This window comes from Ursus arctos, unplaced genomic scaffold (assembly GCF_023065955.2).
Source record: "Ursus arctos isolate Adak ecotype North America unplaced genomic scaffold, UrsArc2.0 scaffold_22, whole genome shotgun sequence".
NCBI classification, from domain to species: Eukaryota; Metazoa; Chordata; class Mammalia; order Carnivora; family Ursidae; genus Ursus; species Ursus arctos.
Window position 1 is genome coordinate 28,371,728 of NW_026622897.1, and position 15,982 is coordinate 28,387,709.

Sequence of the window (15,982 nt, forward strand, 5' to 3'; positions counted from 1 at the left end):
TCCACGCTTCACCCCTGCGCTACACGGTTACTACTGAGAGACACATGGACGTGCTTGAGGCGTTGGAACCAGCGAGGGAGGGGTCCCTGTCACAGCAGCATGGCTGAAGCCGCAGGGGAGGACAGAGCCTAGGAGAGAAAGTCTACATAGCAATGCCTTGCAACGGGACCGGTGTCACGGCCAAGATAATAGCAGTAATGACAGGAGGTTGTCATTAGGCCGGGTCTAGAAGGTGAGGCCTTCAAAGGAGCTGGTGGCAAGAAGGACCCAGCTGTGTGGAGGAAGTTGGCTCCCGTTAACTTCCAGGGGCACAGTGGGACAGGGACTTCAGCTATGCCCCTTCCACTCTTGCCCCCTTTTGCCCTGTCCTCCCACAATTAAAAACCAAGAGGAAAAGCCTCAGCAGATTTATTCCGCATCCAAACTTGATGTGCCCCTGCCTCGTGTGTGGCTTACCCTCATCCCGGCCTTACCTGTATCCTGGGGCTCAGATCTCCACAGTGGGGTCAGTGAAGCCTTTTTTCCCCTCGTTCACCAGCACCGGCTTCTCTGTCCGTGTGTGCCAGACCAGGATCTGTGTGTCCAGAAACATGGAACAACATGGGGTAGGCCCCCCCTGACCTCAGTCTGCCACCTCCCTGTTCACTCCCACGCTCTGCAAGCGCTTTTCCTGCCCCTCCTGTCCTGTCCTTGTTCCATCAAGATTTTCTCCATTGTTATTTCTACCTACCCCCCCATTCTTGCTGTTTGTCCATATAATGCTTTCAAAATATCAAAACGTGTAGCTACAGAAAATAGACAAGTCAGTTCCAAGATCTCGTCTTGCTTGTTGTCTTCCCCTGTGTTTCTTCATAGGTCTGTCTCTCTAGAGAGGCAGGAATTTCTTCAGGAGGCTTTGGCTCAGCCAAGCGATACTTCAGGCCCTAGCTGGAGAAGTCCAAACTAGAAGCAGGGTGTGTGTGTCCACGTGCATGCATGCGTGTGCCCACGTGTGCGTGTGCACGCACCCTGGCAGGCGCGTGTTCGTACGTATGTGTACACGCACGTATGGCAGGGCCGTCGTGGAGGCTCACTGGTTTTGGGAGGGAAGGCAATCCTGGGCCCTGCTCACTGACCCCCACCCTCTCTACTTCCCTGCCTGACTTTAGTGCGACGGCCTCTGCCAGGATAAACCGCCTTCCTGGGAGCGTGTTCTAGGAAGGCATGGCTCTAGGCCGGTCCCTTGCAGGGCTGTTTTGAGGTCTTTATTTCCTTCCCTCTGGTCTGCAGGAGGGTTTGGATGGGCTGGGAAAAGCTTGCATTACAGCTGTCAGTTCTGCTGAGGGTTTACCTTGGTGCAGTTGGCTGCCTTGGGCTCCAGGTCATTGAGGGTAACAAGTTCTCGGAGGAGGCTGCTTTCCTGGTAGCCTCCCTTCACACCGCGCAGCTTGAAGTAGGCCTGGCTACGCTGTAGAATGAGCCTCAGGTTGACGGCAAATCCAGCCATGTCTATTGCAAATGGTCGGTGCGGGTCGAACACTGTCTTCCAGCCGACCACCTTTCCCGCCCCGTTGACCCGTGGGGCCTCGTACCGAAGGCCACCAACGAAGGCAACGGGCCACACAGACACCCTCCTGGTGCTGCGCATCTACAAGAGGGGATCCAGAGTCAGGACACGTGGGACTGCTGGTAGGGAGTGGAGCCTGTCCCCAGAGAAGGGGAAATGGGTAACTAATGCAGACAGGCCATGGGAAGCCGTACCAGGGGATCCAGCCCAGCCCCGTCTCCAGATGCAAGCTCCACGGTGGGCATCTGCAGAGTAACCTGCCTCACTGTGGACAAGGCCTGACCTCTCACCCAGCTGACATGCTTCTCCACAACACTTGCAGCCCAGCTTTCTCTCCTGCAACACCTCCATCTTCCCAATTTCGAGTCTAAAATGACTCCTTCCCCTGCCCCAGACTCCCATGACTCCCAAACCCCAAAGACAAACTGTTCCACATAGAATGACCCCACTCAAGGCCTTCATTGACACAATGCCTCTAACGCCCAAGACACTGGTCTAAGAGCTCTGCCATCAACTTGCTTCCCTTTAACCACTGGTGACTGATGAAACTTGCAGCGAGTGTTTTTCCATCCCTTCCCTGGTTCTCTGCAGTCTACGTTGACCCCAGTTGGCACCCGCCCCCGCCACCCAACCCTATGGTTTCTCTATGTGCCCGTTCCAAAGGGCCCCTCGGCAGGAGTCCCGGGGACCCACACCAGAGGCCCTGCGCCGGCATCCTCCCGCCCCTTCCCCGCCTCCTGCCCTGTCCCACACCTCCTCAAAGAGCTCCAGACTGTAGGTGTTGTCGTCGTCCGCAAAGTACACCACGCCTGGCTGGCTGGAGTTGCGCGGGAAAGTCTCGCGCAGCCAGCGCAGGGCCAGGTTGCGCTGCATGGTGCCCCGCGGGATGCGCGGGTCACGGGCGTCGCCGCGCAGCTTGTAGTTGCGGGGCGTCTCCACGTGCAGATGTGTGTAGTTGAGGCCGGTGTCGCGCAGCAGGCGCGCGGTGAGCGGCGTCCGGCGCGGCGCGTCCTCCACCACCAGCCAGTGCAGGTTGGGCACGTGCAGCAGTGTGTTGGCCATGCGCGTCAGCTCGGCCTTCTGCACCGGGCGGCTGTAGGTGGGCGTCACCACGTGGATGGTGGGCAGCGTGTCCGACCACGGCGGGGGCCGCGTGTACACGTACTCCGTGCGCACCACCTCCACGATGTCGCGGTCCGACATGCAGTACTCCCTGGGGTCGGCGCCCGGGGGCGCGTCGCGCCGGGGGTCACTGCCGTCATCTGTAGGGTTGGGAGACACACGGTGTGGGGACGGGCCGCGCAGGCCTGGCTCCGGCCGCAGGGACTGGGCAGGAGGCCACCCACCCTTCTAAGACAAACCTCTCCCCCGCTCCTCCTGCAGGGCTGTCATCGGAAACCTGCCTGGGGCTCCGGCTTTTAAGCTAAGGGAGAAAGCTGCATCCCTGGAATTCTCTCGGGCATTTTCCTAGTTCTGACTCCCAAAATGACACAGAAATAACCTCTTCCTCCTTCTCACAGCTGACAGCGCTGTAGCTATTTGAGTGTGGCTGGCCAAATTCCAAGGCTGCCTTCTCACTTCCTAAATGTGTTGGGTTTTATATGACAAAGTGTCCTGATGCTTCCCACCTCAGTGCCCTCCCCATCTGGCCAGAGCTGACTGCACTCACCATCCCCCCCCGCCCCCCAGGACTGGGGCTGCATAGCACCGTGGCACTGCCACCTGCAGTGGTGTAGATGCCATGGTGCCCCAGGGCAGTGTTAGCACTTTCCTAGCCACAGCACACTGTGGGCCCCACGGAGTCTGAGGTTGGCTCTCCCGACTGTTCACAAATTTCTAACAAGGGGGGCCTCTCCGTGCCTCGTCTTATGAACCTTGGTGCAGAATTTCATACTTAACTATCACATTTTCTTCCCGGGTTATGCCTACGGTTGTCCAGATAATTTTGAATCCTGAACCCATTGTTTGTACTTTTAGATGTTCTTAAATTTTAGCCTACTTTTACAAAAGACAGAGTGGAAAGCCGTTCTAGCGCTTTTGCTGCTTCGATGTCCATCTCCTGATCTGTACTCTCTGGACTCATTCAACCATCTGGGAGACTAACTGTACCACTGACCCCAACTGTGCTAACATCCAGCTAGTGTTTATGCGTTGCTCCCCAAGGACACCATAAGGGACAGTGCATGGAACATTGCAGAGCCCTGGCCTCTAGGGAAACGCTCACAGCCATGGGGAGCCCATTCCTTCCTGAAGGCAATGTGTTTCGGTTGGGGCAGCTCTAACCAAGCTTTTTCTAGATCCTGGACGTTTTCCTCATTACTGACTCTAGTAGTTCTGTCAAGAGGAGAAATCAGGGCCATTGGTATTCTTGTTTTTAATAAGCCCTTCCTCTCCAAGTTATGTCTTTCTGTTTGAACAACTGTGTGGTCCTCACTGCGCTTACAGCATCTCAGCAGGAGGTGATAACAGTCAGAGGACATACTTCCGAATCTGAACGGCTCAGACCCTCCCTAGTTGTATCACTTAGTAACGATTGCCTTGGGCAAGTTGCTTGGCTTCTATGCCTCAGTGTTAGCAACTGCAATATGGAGCTAATGGTAGCATCTACTTTACTGAGTTCCTATGTGGAGTGAGTCAATACATGTAAAGGACTCAGAACACTGCTGGGCATGTTACCATTTCCTCGCGTATAAAGGGAGGACAGCTGTCAGCCCTGCGTCTGCACGGCTTCATGCAGCCAGAGAAGGGATGAAGGAAGCATTCTCACCGTTGGGTAGAAGTATGGCCCTGGGGAGGATGCTGGGAATCAGCCATTCTGTCACCTCCCCTCCTTCCCATCGCTGTCCTTAGCAGACAGGGTGTGTGTGGTGCTCGTATGAGGTGTGCTGCTGGGCTCTGGGAGGAGGCACAGAGGAACCCAGAAGAAGACCAGCTCTGGGCTCTGAGGGAGTTCACACAGGCCAACGGCATAATAAGACATACAGCGATGGAGCCTGACGGGGGCGGGAGACACCATGCCCCCAGGGGTGTGAATGCACACGTAGGAAGACTAGCTCAGCCTCTATCGATCAAAGACGACTTTTTGGAGGGGTTTTGGGGTCAAACTGGGAAAACAGAACAAAGTTGAGGAAAGAGAGCTGGGTGATGGGGATTCTGACCAAGATACATGTAAGGGTTTATTTATCCTGCAGCCAGCGAAGCTGGGGCCTGGGAAGAAAGATTCAGAGCCATCTTCCCCACCTTTCTTCCATTCAAACCCTCCCAAACAGGCGGGTCTGGGGCCTGGGAAGGTTCTCCATGCCTTCTGACCTGGCCACAGAGTGAGCTTAGCCCTTTTTGCTGGCTTCAGGGCTTCTGCAACCTCTGAGTCACACAGGCCTCCCGGCCACCCTGACATGATTTCACTGCAGCTCTCATTCAGCCCCTCCTGGCATACTCTGAGGAGACAGAATGCCAGCTCCCTGTCCTCAGGCCGTAGCATCAGTGCTTAGCAACACATTCTGACACCTCTGACCCTAGCGCTCTGCCAAGAATGGAATCCACATGGTATCACGTCACTCTGTGTATGGTAGCTTTAGCCCTTTTGGAATGATGTAGTTGTAGGATAACGATTCCAAAATGAAGAGCACCAAAGACAGATGTTGGAGGACAAATGTCAGGAGAGGCTCTACGCGCCCAGCACTGGGCAGTGGGAATTCCTTGATCTTCAGCTTGGAGGAGCCACATGTGGATTTGCAGGCCCTACCCCTGACCTACCCTCTCCTTCTCTGGGATGGGCCTGGGTGCGTTTGTATTGTATCCTGTAACATGATGCACATTTCAGCAGGACAGCTGCTGCCTCAGAGTACTGAGTCTGTGCGTGCATGGAGGACACTGGAGGACAGAAGAGTGTGAGATGAGAGACCAAGGAACGAGGGGGCAGGCCAGATGTGGGGCACATTGAAGGGGCCAGGGTATAGGGGGCCCAGTGTGAGAAGGAAAGGCAGTCTGGTGGAGGGGAAAACTCTAGACTCAGAGCCAGGAGAACCTGGTTCCAGCCTGTTCATCCACGAGTGCTTTGTGGGACATTTTCTCTATCCAGGCCTATTTTCACTAGGTAGGACTGACTAGGTCAGGGTTGCCTAAGCAGGAAAAAAGGAGCAAACAATATACTCTCCCTGAACAGTTTTAAAACACAGGCCAGAAACCCTGTCCATCCATCCTTTGCTACCCACAGCAGAGAGCAACCAATCCTTACACAATCTGAGACTCGATGCAGAGGTGTGCATGTGTGTCTCTGCACATGTGTGTCTCTGTGCACGTGTTTCTGCGTGTGTGTTTCTGCATGTGTGTCTCTGTGCATGTGTTTCTGCGTGTGTGTTTCTGCATGTGTATGTGCGTCTCTGTGCATGTGTGTCTCTGCATGTGTTTTTGCATGTGTGTTTCTGCATGTGTGTCTCTGTGCATGTGTGTCTCTGCATGTGCATCTCTGTGCATGTGTGTCTCTGCACATGTGTTTCTGCATGTGTGTCTGCATGTGCATCTCTGTGCATGTGTGTCTCTGCATGTGTTTTTGCATGTGTTTCTGCATGTGTGTCTCTGTGCATGTGTGTCTCTGCACGTGTTTCTGCATGTGTGTCTCTGCATGTGCATCTCTGTGCATGTGTGTCTCTGCGCATGTGTTTCTGCATGTGTGTCTCAACACGTGTGTTTCTGCATGTGTGTCTCTGAGCATGTGTGTGGGTTTCTGTGCATACATGTGTGTGGTGACAGTTATCAGACTCCTGAAGGGACCAAGACGTCCATAAAGGTAAGGTCCTTGGCCTGGACCATCCTATGGCTCCGCCCAGCTGTCTAATAAACCAAAACATGAACTCCATCAATGCTGGCTGTGGTCATTCTCATTACCTCATTACAGAAGCCTGGCTGGGGCTGGGGCCAGAGGCTGGGGGGCTCACCCTTGTGCGTGGTGAGCAGAGGCGCGATGGTGCTCTGGTGCCACACGGTGACAAGCAGTGTCCAGGGCAGTACGATGAGGACAATCGCAAGAATGTCCCGTCTTTTCGGCATCTCCAAGGCTGGCTGGGCCCACAGCTCCTCGTTCCCTGAGTGGTGGCAAGGTCAGGAGAAGGGTGGCCCCAGGGGCGACGGCAGCAGACAGTGGCGAGCACAGGGGAGAAAAGAACAGGAATGGGCCGGGCAGGCCAGGCACAGGGAGAGCAGAGAAGCCGAATGTTGGCTAGCAGGTCTTACCAGCACTCACAACCCACCCATTGCGGAAGCAGGTTTGCAGAGTCTGGCCAGACCGGAGACTGAGAAGGGGTGGCTGTCCAAGGGCACGATCAGGAACCCTGTGAAGTGGACACCTGCAAGAGAGAGCAGAACAGGATGGCCAGAGACCTGGGGCCTGGCTGTGGGGCTCACAGCGTTGGGGTTTTCACAGTAGAGCCTGGACTGCCATGTCCCTGAGGACTGCTCCAGCTTGCTTCCTGAGTGAAACGAGCCTCTGTCCCCCATAGGCATGGGGACGCAGAGTTGCCCAGTTACATAATTCAGCAGGGCACAGAAGTCAAGGGCATGACCTTCAGACACACGTCTTGTTTTAAGCCCCAGTTCTGCCACCAACAAGCCATATGCCCTTTGCCAAGTTATGGCTGCTTTCTGTGCCTCTCTGTTTTCTCATCTGTGAAATGGGGTACGATCACTACCGACTTCACAAGGTTTCGAGAATTAAATCAGTTCATACTCACGAAGGCCACAGAGTGGTACCTGGTGTGTGTGTGTGTGTGTGTGTGTGCGCGTGTGTGTGTAGTGAGTACTCAAGACATGTTGGCTATTCTGATGTCCACGTGTCCAGATGGTTTCTTTCATAGCCTAGATAAAGGGGTCAACATTGGGGTGAGGGCCAACAAGAGAAGTTTTGGGGGATAGGCCCTGGGAGGAAACGCAGCAAGTGCCTTCCCTTTGTCAATGTCAATTGGGAATTTTTGTGAATTTTACATGGCTTAGGTATCAGCAAGCTGAGGGGGTGTCCCTGGGGGCTGCCATATGCTGAGGAGACAGCACTCATACTGGCAACAACAGGGGTTCCAGGAGAGATACCCCTTCTTTTTTTAATTTATTTATTTTTTATTTAATTAATTAAATTAATTAATAATTAATTTTGAGATACCCCTTCTGTGATCAGGGTGAGCCCACTTGAATTTCTCCTCAGTTCTGCAGAGGGTCTGTCAGCAGCATCCTTCTCTGGGCCTTGCTGTCTGGTGTGACAAGGAGAGCAAGCACAGAGCCCTCCATGACCACCATGGAAACCATCACATGCTATTCTATGCCTTCCTTTCGCCTTCTGTGCTGAGCCCTGTGCAAGATGCAGGATCCGGGCAGCCCCTGGCTGGTCCCGGCTGGCTCACCGCCTCTAGTACCTCATGCCATGCAGTGATAGAGAGAGGCCAGCCACCCTGGCCAGCCCCAGGTAGCACATGTCCTTCACCTCTGGCAGTGTGAAGAGCCAAGGTCAAGGAGAACGTCTGTCCCCACACCTCCCCCACCCCAGCTTGGGAGACGGTGTGTTTTCCCCTCCTTGTCTGGTCCTCTCTCCAAAGAGTTTTGTCACCTTGTGGAAGAACCAGGTGTGTCTTCCAGTAAAGAGCACTGTGGTTTCCAGGTCGGCCAGCATGTCCCAGCCAGCCACCTACCTACAGGAGGCCTGCTTTGCCTCACCGTCTCCTCGCAGGCAAGTGGTAAACAGGCTGCCCCCGCCTTCCTCAGGGAAATGGAAGGTCCACCAGGCTGAAATGTTACAGGCAAACGATGTGGACACAGAGCAGGGAGAATAATTCTAAAACTCCTCTTTCATGGCCTCTCCAGGCAACAGAGCCCAGTGTCCGGCCCCAGGAGCCGTGTCTGGCTCTTGTGTGTTAAGGATGATGAAGTGGAGGGACCTCTCGCCACCCCCAGCCCCAGCCTGACACCCCCCGCCCCTCCAAGCCCACTGACGAGGCTACAAAGGGCTGAGTTAAGGCCTTGGTTTGGAGGGGTGATCGTAGGCCACATTTAATGGAGGACAGGGGAGCTTCTAGGAGGCCTGGCTGGGAGAGGAGATGTCCTTTGGATTCTTAGTGACTCAAAAAGGAGCTTTTCCAAATGTCCTTCATCTTGGGGAGGGTTAAGTGCAGGGTGGAGAAAGCAGCAGAGAGGCAAGCTCCAGGCCAGTCTGCTGCACGCACGTCCAGCCTGCTCACTGTGCACTTGCCTGCTTTTACACTTTTTCCTCTGGGCAGCCTCTTATCCCAGCCTCCTACCTCTGGCACCGGCTCAACCTCCCGCTTGTCTGCTTGGGCTGTTGTTAGTAGTAACAAGGTGTTAGGCGCAGAAATGACACTGAACACTTCACAGTCAATCCTCATAACGCCTTTGGCCGCATGTGCTGTTGTAACCCCATTTCACGAGGAAGTCATCGAGGCCAGAGAGGATCAGTGCTTGTCCAAGGCTGCAATGAAGTCATGGTGGAGCCAGACAGAAGTCCTGACCCTTTGGCTCTATGCTGTCAGCGGGAGCGTGGGAAGAGAGGTTCCAGGTCCCAGAACCTCGAACCCGGCTCAGGTGCAGGGTGAGCGCAGATCTGCACACGGACCCTGGCCTAGAGCTCCTTCAGAGCCAACCTTCTTCATGAATGGGGTCCCAGCACCTCCCTGAAGGTGGGAGCGGGAAGTGGGTTCTGGGCGGGGGGAAGAATGTAGGCAAGGGTGCAAGGGGGCTCTGGAGAGAGGGTTCTGATCCCATCTAGTCTTTTTGGTCAAAACATCTATGAAAGGAAAAGGAGGAGGGGATGAGGGAGAAAAGCTCTAAAAATAAACTTAGCAATAAACCCAGTTGTGCATTAATTACTCTGGAAGCCATTACGGCTTGAAAACCCCATAACTTTAATGGAGGCTATTATAAGCATAGTAGCAAAATCGTGGAGCTAATTACCCGGCAGTTATTAAGCCGCACAGACAGAGTCCCCAGCCTTGGAGAAAGCTGGCTGGCCAGCAGGGGGCAGGTTTGTGCGAAATGGGACCTGGGGCAGGGGAGGGTCCTGGGAGCTGCACCTACCCCTACCCCAGACCTGGGCTCCAGGATGAGATGGGAGGGCAAGGATGACCACCTCGCCGCAGCCTGCTGTTCGGCTTGCCCCTTGGAGGGAGGGCACTAGCTTGCCTGTGGCTGCAGCCTCAGACCCCAGAATTACTGGGGGCCCTCACTGGCCAGGGCAGAAGGACCACACACAGATGGAGCAGGGGCTTGGCCACACCACAGGCCGGCAGAGGGGAGGAGGCAAGGTCAGGAAGAAGGGGATGTCTGAGGAAGCGCTGGGTGGAGGCTGTGAGGGGTGGCTGACAGGAAACTGCAGGGCCTGCTGGGGCCTGACACTCGACACTCATGTCTGTGACCAGCCTCAACTGTCCTTCAGTAAGTGCAGACATGAGGGGGCCCTTCCACCCCCCTGGTGCTCACAGAAGCCTCCACTGGACACAGACGAAGGCCGTGCTGTGGGGCCGAGTGGGGATGGTCATTCGGCCATAGGAGCAGAGCGCCGGGAGGCTGTGTGAGGGAGACAGGGCGGTAGTGGCCTGGGCAGTGTTCTGCGCAGTGGACAGCGTCCCCCTTCACTGGGGGACCAGTCCCATTCCTTGCCCACCTTGGTCTCCACCTTCATCTTAAAATACAGAGTCTGGATTGGAAGAGTTCTAATGAATTTTCAGTTCTGCCACTTGAAGCAACCTGAGGTTGAGACGTTCAGGCCTCTGTGACAATGAAGAAATGTCCTATGTGAGAAAAGTGGGGTCAGGAGGGCATTCAAGGCAGGAAGACAAACCGACAACTTTGCATGGAACTTAGCCATGATTTAAGGACCAATTAGCTATGGAGATCAGCCATGTCTGGGAAGACGTAGTTACAGGAATTTGTCTCTCGGTTTAAGGGAGTCATGGTCTGTGTGTGAGACCCAGGGGCATGTGGGATCCTGAAGGAAGTGCCCAAGAATGGGGCAGAGACAGGCTGGACGGGAGCTGCTGGGCCTGGGAGGCAGAGCTGGACGATTTCAAATGCATGGAAAGGCTTCCCCCTGAGCCTACAGGTGTTCAAGTGAAAACCTCATCAATGCCCCTCGTCCCTGAAGACGGGGGTTATTTAATTACATTCCACAAATATTAACTCAGCATGTGTAGTGGGCAGGCACTGTGTTAGGTTCTATGGACCATGCAGCAGCATGGGAGAGGGCCGCGGGGGCTCCTGCCCGCTCCAGCCCAGAGGGAGGGAGGGACTTGACACAGGTGTCTGTGAGGCTCCCACAACATCGCTCAGGGTGACGTGTGATGAGCGCTCCTGCTGCAAAGAGTGCGTGTGTGTGCGTGTGCACACACGTGTGTGTGTGCGTGTGTGCGTGTGTCTGATGGAGGTTAGTTACGAACACGCTCAGAAACCATCCAAGCCACTTGTCTCCGGAGGATGATAAAGCCGTGTTACCCGGGAAGATGGTTGGCTGGTCAAAGGAATCGGTTGAAGTGAAGGGTCCTAAACGCACACGTATGATACATATTTCAACTTAAGTAACTTTGAAGGGCCAAGAGCTCAATAGGTGAGGTTTTCCCAGGCCTGCGCCATACGCAGTCATTTCCCCCAAATCCAGACCACTCCGCACTGCTAGCCCGCCGCACTTCTGCTGTGCTGACACAGGGCCCAGGCCTTTTCTAGGGCCCACAGACAGCTGGGGTGAGCTCCCTGGTGCCTTTCCCACATCAGGCACACCACGGCCTGTGGCCTCCCGTGCTGGTCCACGACCTGAAGGACACCTGGTGAGCAAGTCAAGCGCTGTATCCTTTACGATTTTTTAGGACATTTCCCACCCCTCTTCACCTAATTTGGAGAACTTTGTCCCTAGACTCATCCTAATGGAGTTTTTTGAGAGCATTCAACTTAGTGTTCATAGAGACCACACATTTCTTTCTTTCCTGCTCATGGTTCATTGTTCCTGTAACATCCCGTGATGGGGATAGCAAGCGTGACTGTCGTAGACAGGCTGGGAACAAACATCACGGCCCCTCTGCAAGCGTGCAGCTCGGCTGGTACGAGCAGGAGTGGGCCGCCAGAGGGAAGGGCCAGCATCACGTGTGCGCAGGCAGCCATTGGTGTGCTGTACAGATGGGGTGGGGGACATCAGTAATGTGCTAAGTCCGTCGAGGAAAGGCTGGTTAAGAGAGCTTCTGCTGTACATGTGAAGGGGAAAAGCTGTCCTCTGTCATCGGGGAGCCTGAGACCCCTGGGGCAGATGAGGCAGATGCTGACGCCTCCTCATGCAGAAGCAGAAAAAGCTCTGCTGATTCGGGGCCCAGAAGGACGGGGTGGGTGGGTGGAGGGAGCTGGGGCAGCCAGAGCGGCTAGGGAAGGCACCAGACCTTGGAGCACGGGAGCAGCAACGTGGCAACGGGAGGCAGCAAGAGGGGAGATTTTAAAAGACGATAGTGGGAGGGATGCTGGTCAAGGCTCCAGCTTTACCCTTTAGCCCCAGACAGCGGCCCTCTCAAAGAGAGGCACAGACTTTGTCCCAGAGACCCGCAGGAGCCCCTAATGGGATCAAGGGATTAGTATTGATTCTGCTGCCGCTGCTCAGGAAAAGCCCAATGCCAGAGCTAATCAGCGCCTGGGCCAGTCACTCCATACTTCATTAACCCGGCCCCAGTCTTCTGCTACCCCTGGCTCCCCCACCCTCCATCCCCCAACCTGGCCCTGGCTTCCAGCCGCCAGCTCCTGCTGGGGAGGGGAGAGCACAGGCATCGGCCTCTCCCTACCCACTGCTCCCCAGGACACTCAAGGGGGGAGTGACCAGGGAGACACAGTGCCCAGGCTTCCTGCTCCTCTTCCTCCTCCCTTGCCCCCATGACCTCAGAAAACGTGCAGTGAGGTCCTGTGGGACGCCTGGTTGGGAATGCAAGGCTTCCCTGAAACAGCCCAATGCTGGGCCCACAGAATTCAGCTTCCTTTCATCTTTACGATAGCCCTGTGAGGCAGGCAGGAAAACCATATCCGCATTTTATCTTCAAGGGAACTGAGGTTTCGACGGGCTGTGTGACCAGCCCAGGGCTCAGAGTCGGCTGCTGGCAGAGCTCACGCTCAGGCCTTTGGACTCTGAATCCGCGTGCCCCCCTTGCCCATGCTGCTTCCCTCACTACAGATCCGGCACTTGCCTGCCTCCGCCACCCGGCCCTTCTGCCCCAGAGACACGGCTTCCTGAGCTTGCTGGGGCCCACCACTGGCCTGCCCTCCTGGTGGTCAGGCCGAGGGCCCCAGGGAAGGGCTCCCTCACCCTATTTTCGTGGTGCAGTGCTGAGGAGAGGAAGACCCAGGCCCTGGGGGAGTTCTGCATCCTGCCTCGGGGCCTGGCCACTGCTGGCTTTCGCTCCTGGGTACTTGTGACAGGAAGGATGGCATGGATTCCAGATCTTCCACCCTCTTGTTCCCTTCTAGCTAGGAAAACCAATGCAAGGGCTCGGGCAGAAAGAAGGGTTTGTTCAGTCCAGGCTTGGCGTAAAGCATACTCTTAGGCTTTGGTTTTCTCCCAGCCCAACAGTGTCAGAAAATGCAACTCACGGTTTGTTTGTTTTAGGTAGCTCCTTTGTTTTTCTTTTTGGTTTTTCTGAAACTGCCTTTGGATTCAATTTGGATTATGATTCAGTAAGAAATGAAAATTGGGGTTTGGTTTCGTGTGGTACTCTGCAAGGCAAAGTCCATTCCGGTTCACTGCAGGAATTTCAACAGAACAAGAGACGGGCCCCAGCTGGTGGCACCGAGGTTCCTTGAATCACGTAGCTTGTGGGCTTCAGGCGGAGAGGGGTCCACTCTTCGCAGAGCCTCCAGGCAGGAGGCCCTTAGAGAAAAAAATCAAATGCTTCATTTTGTGGGGACATCAGTTGCTGCTCTCAGTTGGGCCAGCAGACGCTGAGGCCCGAGCGCACAGATGACCACAGCTCGGTCCCTCAAGAGTAGGGACAGCAGGGAGGACGCGGTGGCCGGGGAGACAGTGAAGTGAAGGACACAGGCCTGAGGGTTGTGGAGAGTTGGGCAGTGGCCCACAGGCCCACGGGGCACCCCCTGCACAGCTAGCACGCGGCGGGTGGCGAGGGCTGACTGCAGAGGGCTAGGCGGGCAAGACGTGCAGCAGTGACGTGATCACCAGCAGGACAATGGAGGGTCCCAGTCAGGCAAAGAGCAGCACAGGGCCCCCAGGCCTTGCCTGCGTGCTGGGGGAAAGCAGGAGCCTAGCTTTGGCGTTTACGGGACTGGGGAGCGGTCCTGCAAAGGGCTGTGCCGCCCAGTTTCTGGCACGGCATTTGGCCTTCGGCATTTGGCTGGGGCCTTGGGGCGAGGGGAGGGCTCTGGGCCTGCAAAATGCCACCGCCCTCACCTCCTTTGCCCTTCTTCCTTGCTCTCTTTCCATCTTCACACCAGGCCCATTCTGGCAGCCAGGCCAACTTTTTGAAAGGAAGGTCACTGCTCCTGAGAGGAGTGCCTTCGTGCTGCTATCTAACAAGCCATCACACACTTAGCCACGTAAAATGACACTCGTCTCTTCTCTTCAGTTTCTGCAGCTCAGGAGCCCAGGGATGGCCCAGGGGCCCCCAAGGTTGCAGTGTACGGGCTGGGCTGCACTTGCCTCTAGAGGGCTCGCTGGGGAGGAACCCGCTTCCAAGCTCAGGCTGTTGGCAGAGTCTTCTGCCTTTCAGGCACAGGACCGAGGGCCGATCGTCTTGCTGGCTGTAGTCTGGGGGCTGCCCTCAGCTCCTAGAGGCTGCTCGAAGTTTCTTGCCATATAGGTTTCTCCAATATAGCTACTTACTCCATCAAGCCAGCAAGGGGAGGATCTGGAGCAAGTGTGCTGACAAGACAGAGTCCTACCTAACATAATTATGGGAGTGACAGCCCATCACTTCTGTCACGTTCTACTGGGGAGAGGCTGGTCACAGGTGCCATACACACCAAAGGGGAGGGAGCTATCCAAAAGCACGAACAGCAGGAGTCAGGAGTCATGGGGGGACACCTTAGAGTCCGTCCACCAGAACAAAGAGGCCAAGTCCCCTCCTGACCCTCAGCTCCTGTCTGGCCCCCATAGCTCCTGAGGGTGACAGCAGGGTCTAACTACAGTCACAGCCTTCTCTTTCCTCCCGTCCATCTTCCTTTGCTCTCCTCTGCCCAGAAAATGGCACACGGATGGATAGTGAAGTAGTGGAGAGCCTATGCCCTGGAGCCCGAGAGCTCTGGGCACAATATAGAGTCCCTTCCCCTCTGCTGTTTGACTTAGGCACAGTAACTGCTCTGGGCCTTGTTTTTTCCATCTGTAAAATGGGAATAAAAATAGTGCTTCCCTCATTAGGGTTGTTAGGGCGATTAGGCAAAAGCAGTATAAACTATCTGATACATGGCTGGTGCCAGTAAGAGCAGCTGTTACAACTGCCAACCTTGCAGCCCTGGAAAGGGCCCGAGATGGGTCTGCTTCGCCTTGCTTCCCTCCAACTCCTTCCAGCTGAACTTCTGGCTGCCAGAAGGCAGGGTGGAAGCCACAGACCCTGAAAGCCCCGCATCATCCCCGAAGGAGGAGGCAGTGAGGATGGGTGGCTGGGCTAGGCAGAAGGGACACCCCGTCTTGAGGGCTGACCTTGGCCTTCCACAGTGTGAGGCCATTGATAAGTACCTTTGATTTCTCCAGCCTCAAGTTCCCCATCTCCAGTGTGGAACTGTCTTGCCTCTTTCATTGTCTGGCATATTCCGCCTTGACCTTAAACACAACGTCACTAAGATTCGAGTATCATCTTTCCTCCTAGAATAGCTCCCCATCCCTTCCTTCCGTCATTCATCTTCAGCCAGTCCCAGAATGCTCTAGATCCCTCCCAACTTTGCATAAGCTGGGCCTCAGTACCTTTGGCCTGGCCTGCCCCTAGGCCTTGGGCTGCATCCCTCTGATGCAGGTCCGGGTCATATCTTTTGCTCCCCCAGCCACCCATTGTAATCTTTCTTCAGATTCCAGCTCACTACCTGGCCCCTCCCCCCTTACTGACTTGCTCACACTCAAAACCTTTGTATCTCCTGCTAACTGCAACTTACTTAGCCTGGCATTCAAGGCTCTTTACCATGTGGCCCAGTCCACTGCTCTAACTGCACCCTCTTCTGTTTCCTTTCTACCTCCTGCCCATGGCAGGCTCTGACCTCTACCATCCAGAGCCTCTCCTCTCCCTGCAGCACTTAGGAAAGCTCTGGAAGCAGGTAGACCTGCTTGGTTCATTTAGATGGTAACTGCCCATTCCTACCTAGGGCCAGCATCCAGGCCGGCCCCAGGGGCAGAGGACTCAATTTAGAGTCAAGGTGTCCTAAGAGCAAGCCCGGCCTGGCCCTCACAAACTAGAATCCCCCACATTTCCTTCCATC

At 55.3% G+C, this 15,982-nt stretch overlaps 1 protein-coding gene across 1 annotated transcript; it reads right to left on the bottom strand.

Moving 5' to 3' along the window:
- Positions 1-487: 487 nt before the first annotated feature.
- B3GAT1 (beta-1,3-glucuronyltransferase 1) lies at positions 488-6,671 on the bottom strand. The gene is made up of 4 exons (XM_026505364.3): positions 6,484-6,671; positions 2,300-2,808; positions 1,331-1,627; positions 488-574 (listed from the first exon to the last, which is right to left on the bottom strand). Exons 1-4 carry the CDS (start codon positions 6,593-6,595, stop codon positions 488-490), a joined length of 1,005 nt encoding a protein of 334 aa, XP_026361149.2. The 5' UTR covers positions 6,596-6,671.
- Positions 6,672-15,982: the final 9,311 nt, after the last annotated feature.

Bases quoted from the DNA above. Each gene is read 5' to 3' on its own strand.
- B3GAT1 (XM_026505364.3), bottom strand. From the start codon at position 6,595: ATGCCGAAAAGACGGGACATTCTTGCGATTGTCCTCATCGTACTGCCC. The intron at 2,809-6,483 runs GTGAGCCCCCCA...CCAACCCTACAG, and splicing joins TCTGCTCACCACGCACAAGG to ATGACGGCAGTGACCCCCGG. The intron at 575-1,330 runs GTAAACCCTCAG...CTGGACACACAG, and splicing joins AGGCAGCCAACTGCACCAAG to ATCCTGGTCTGGCACACACG.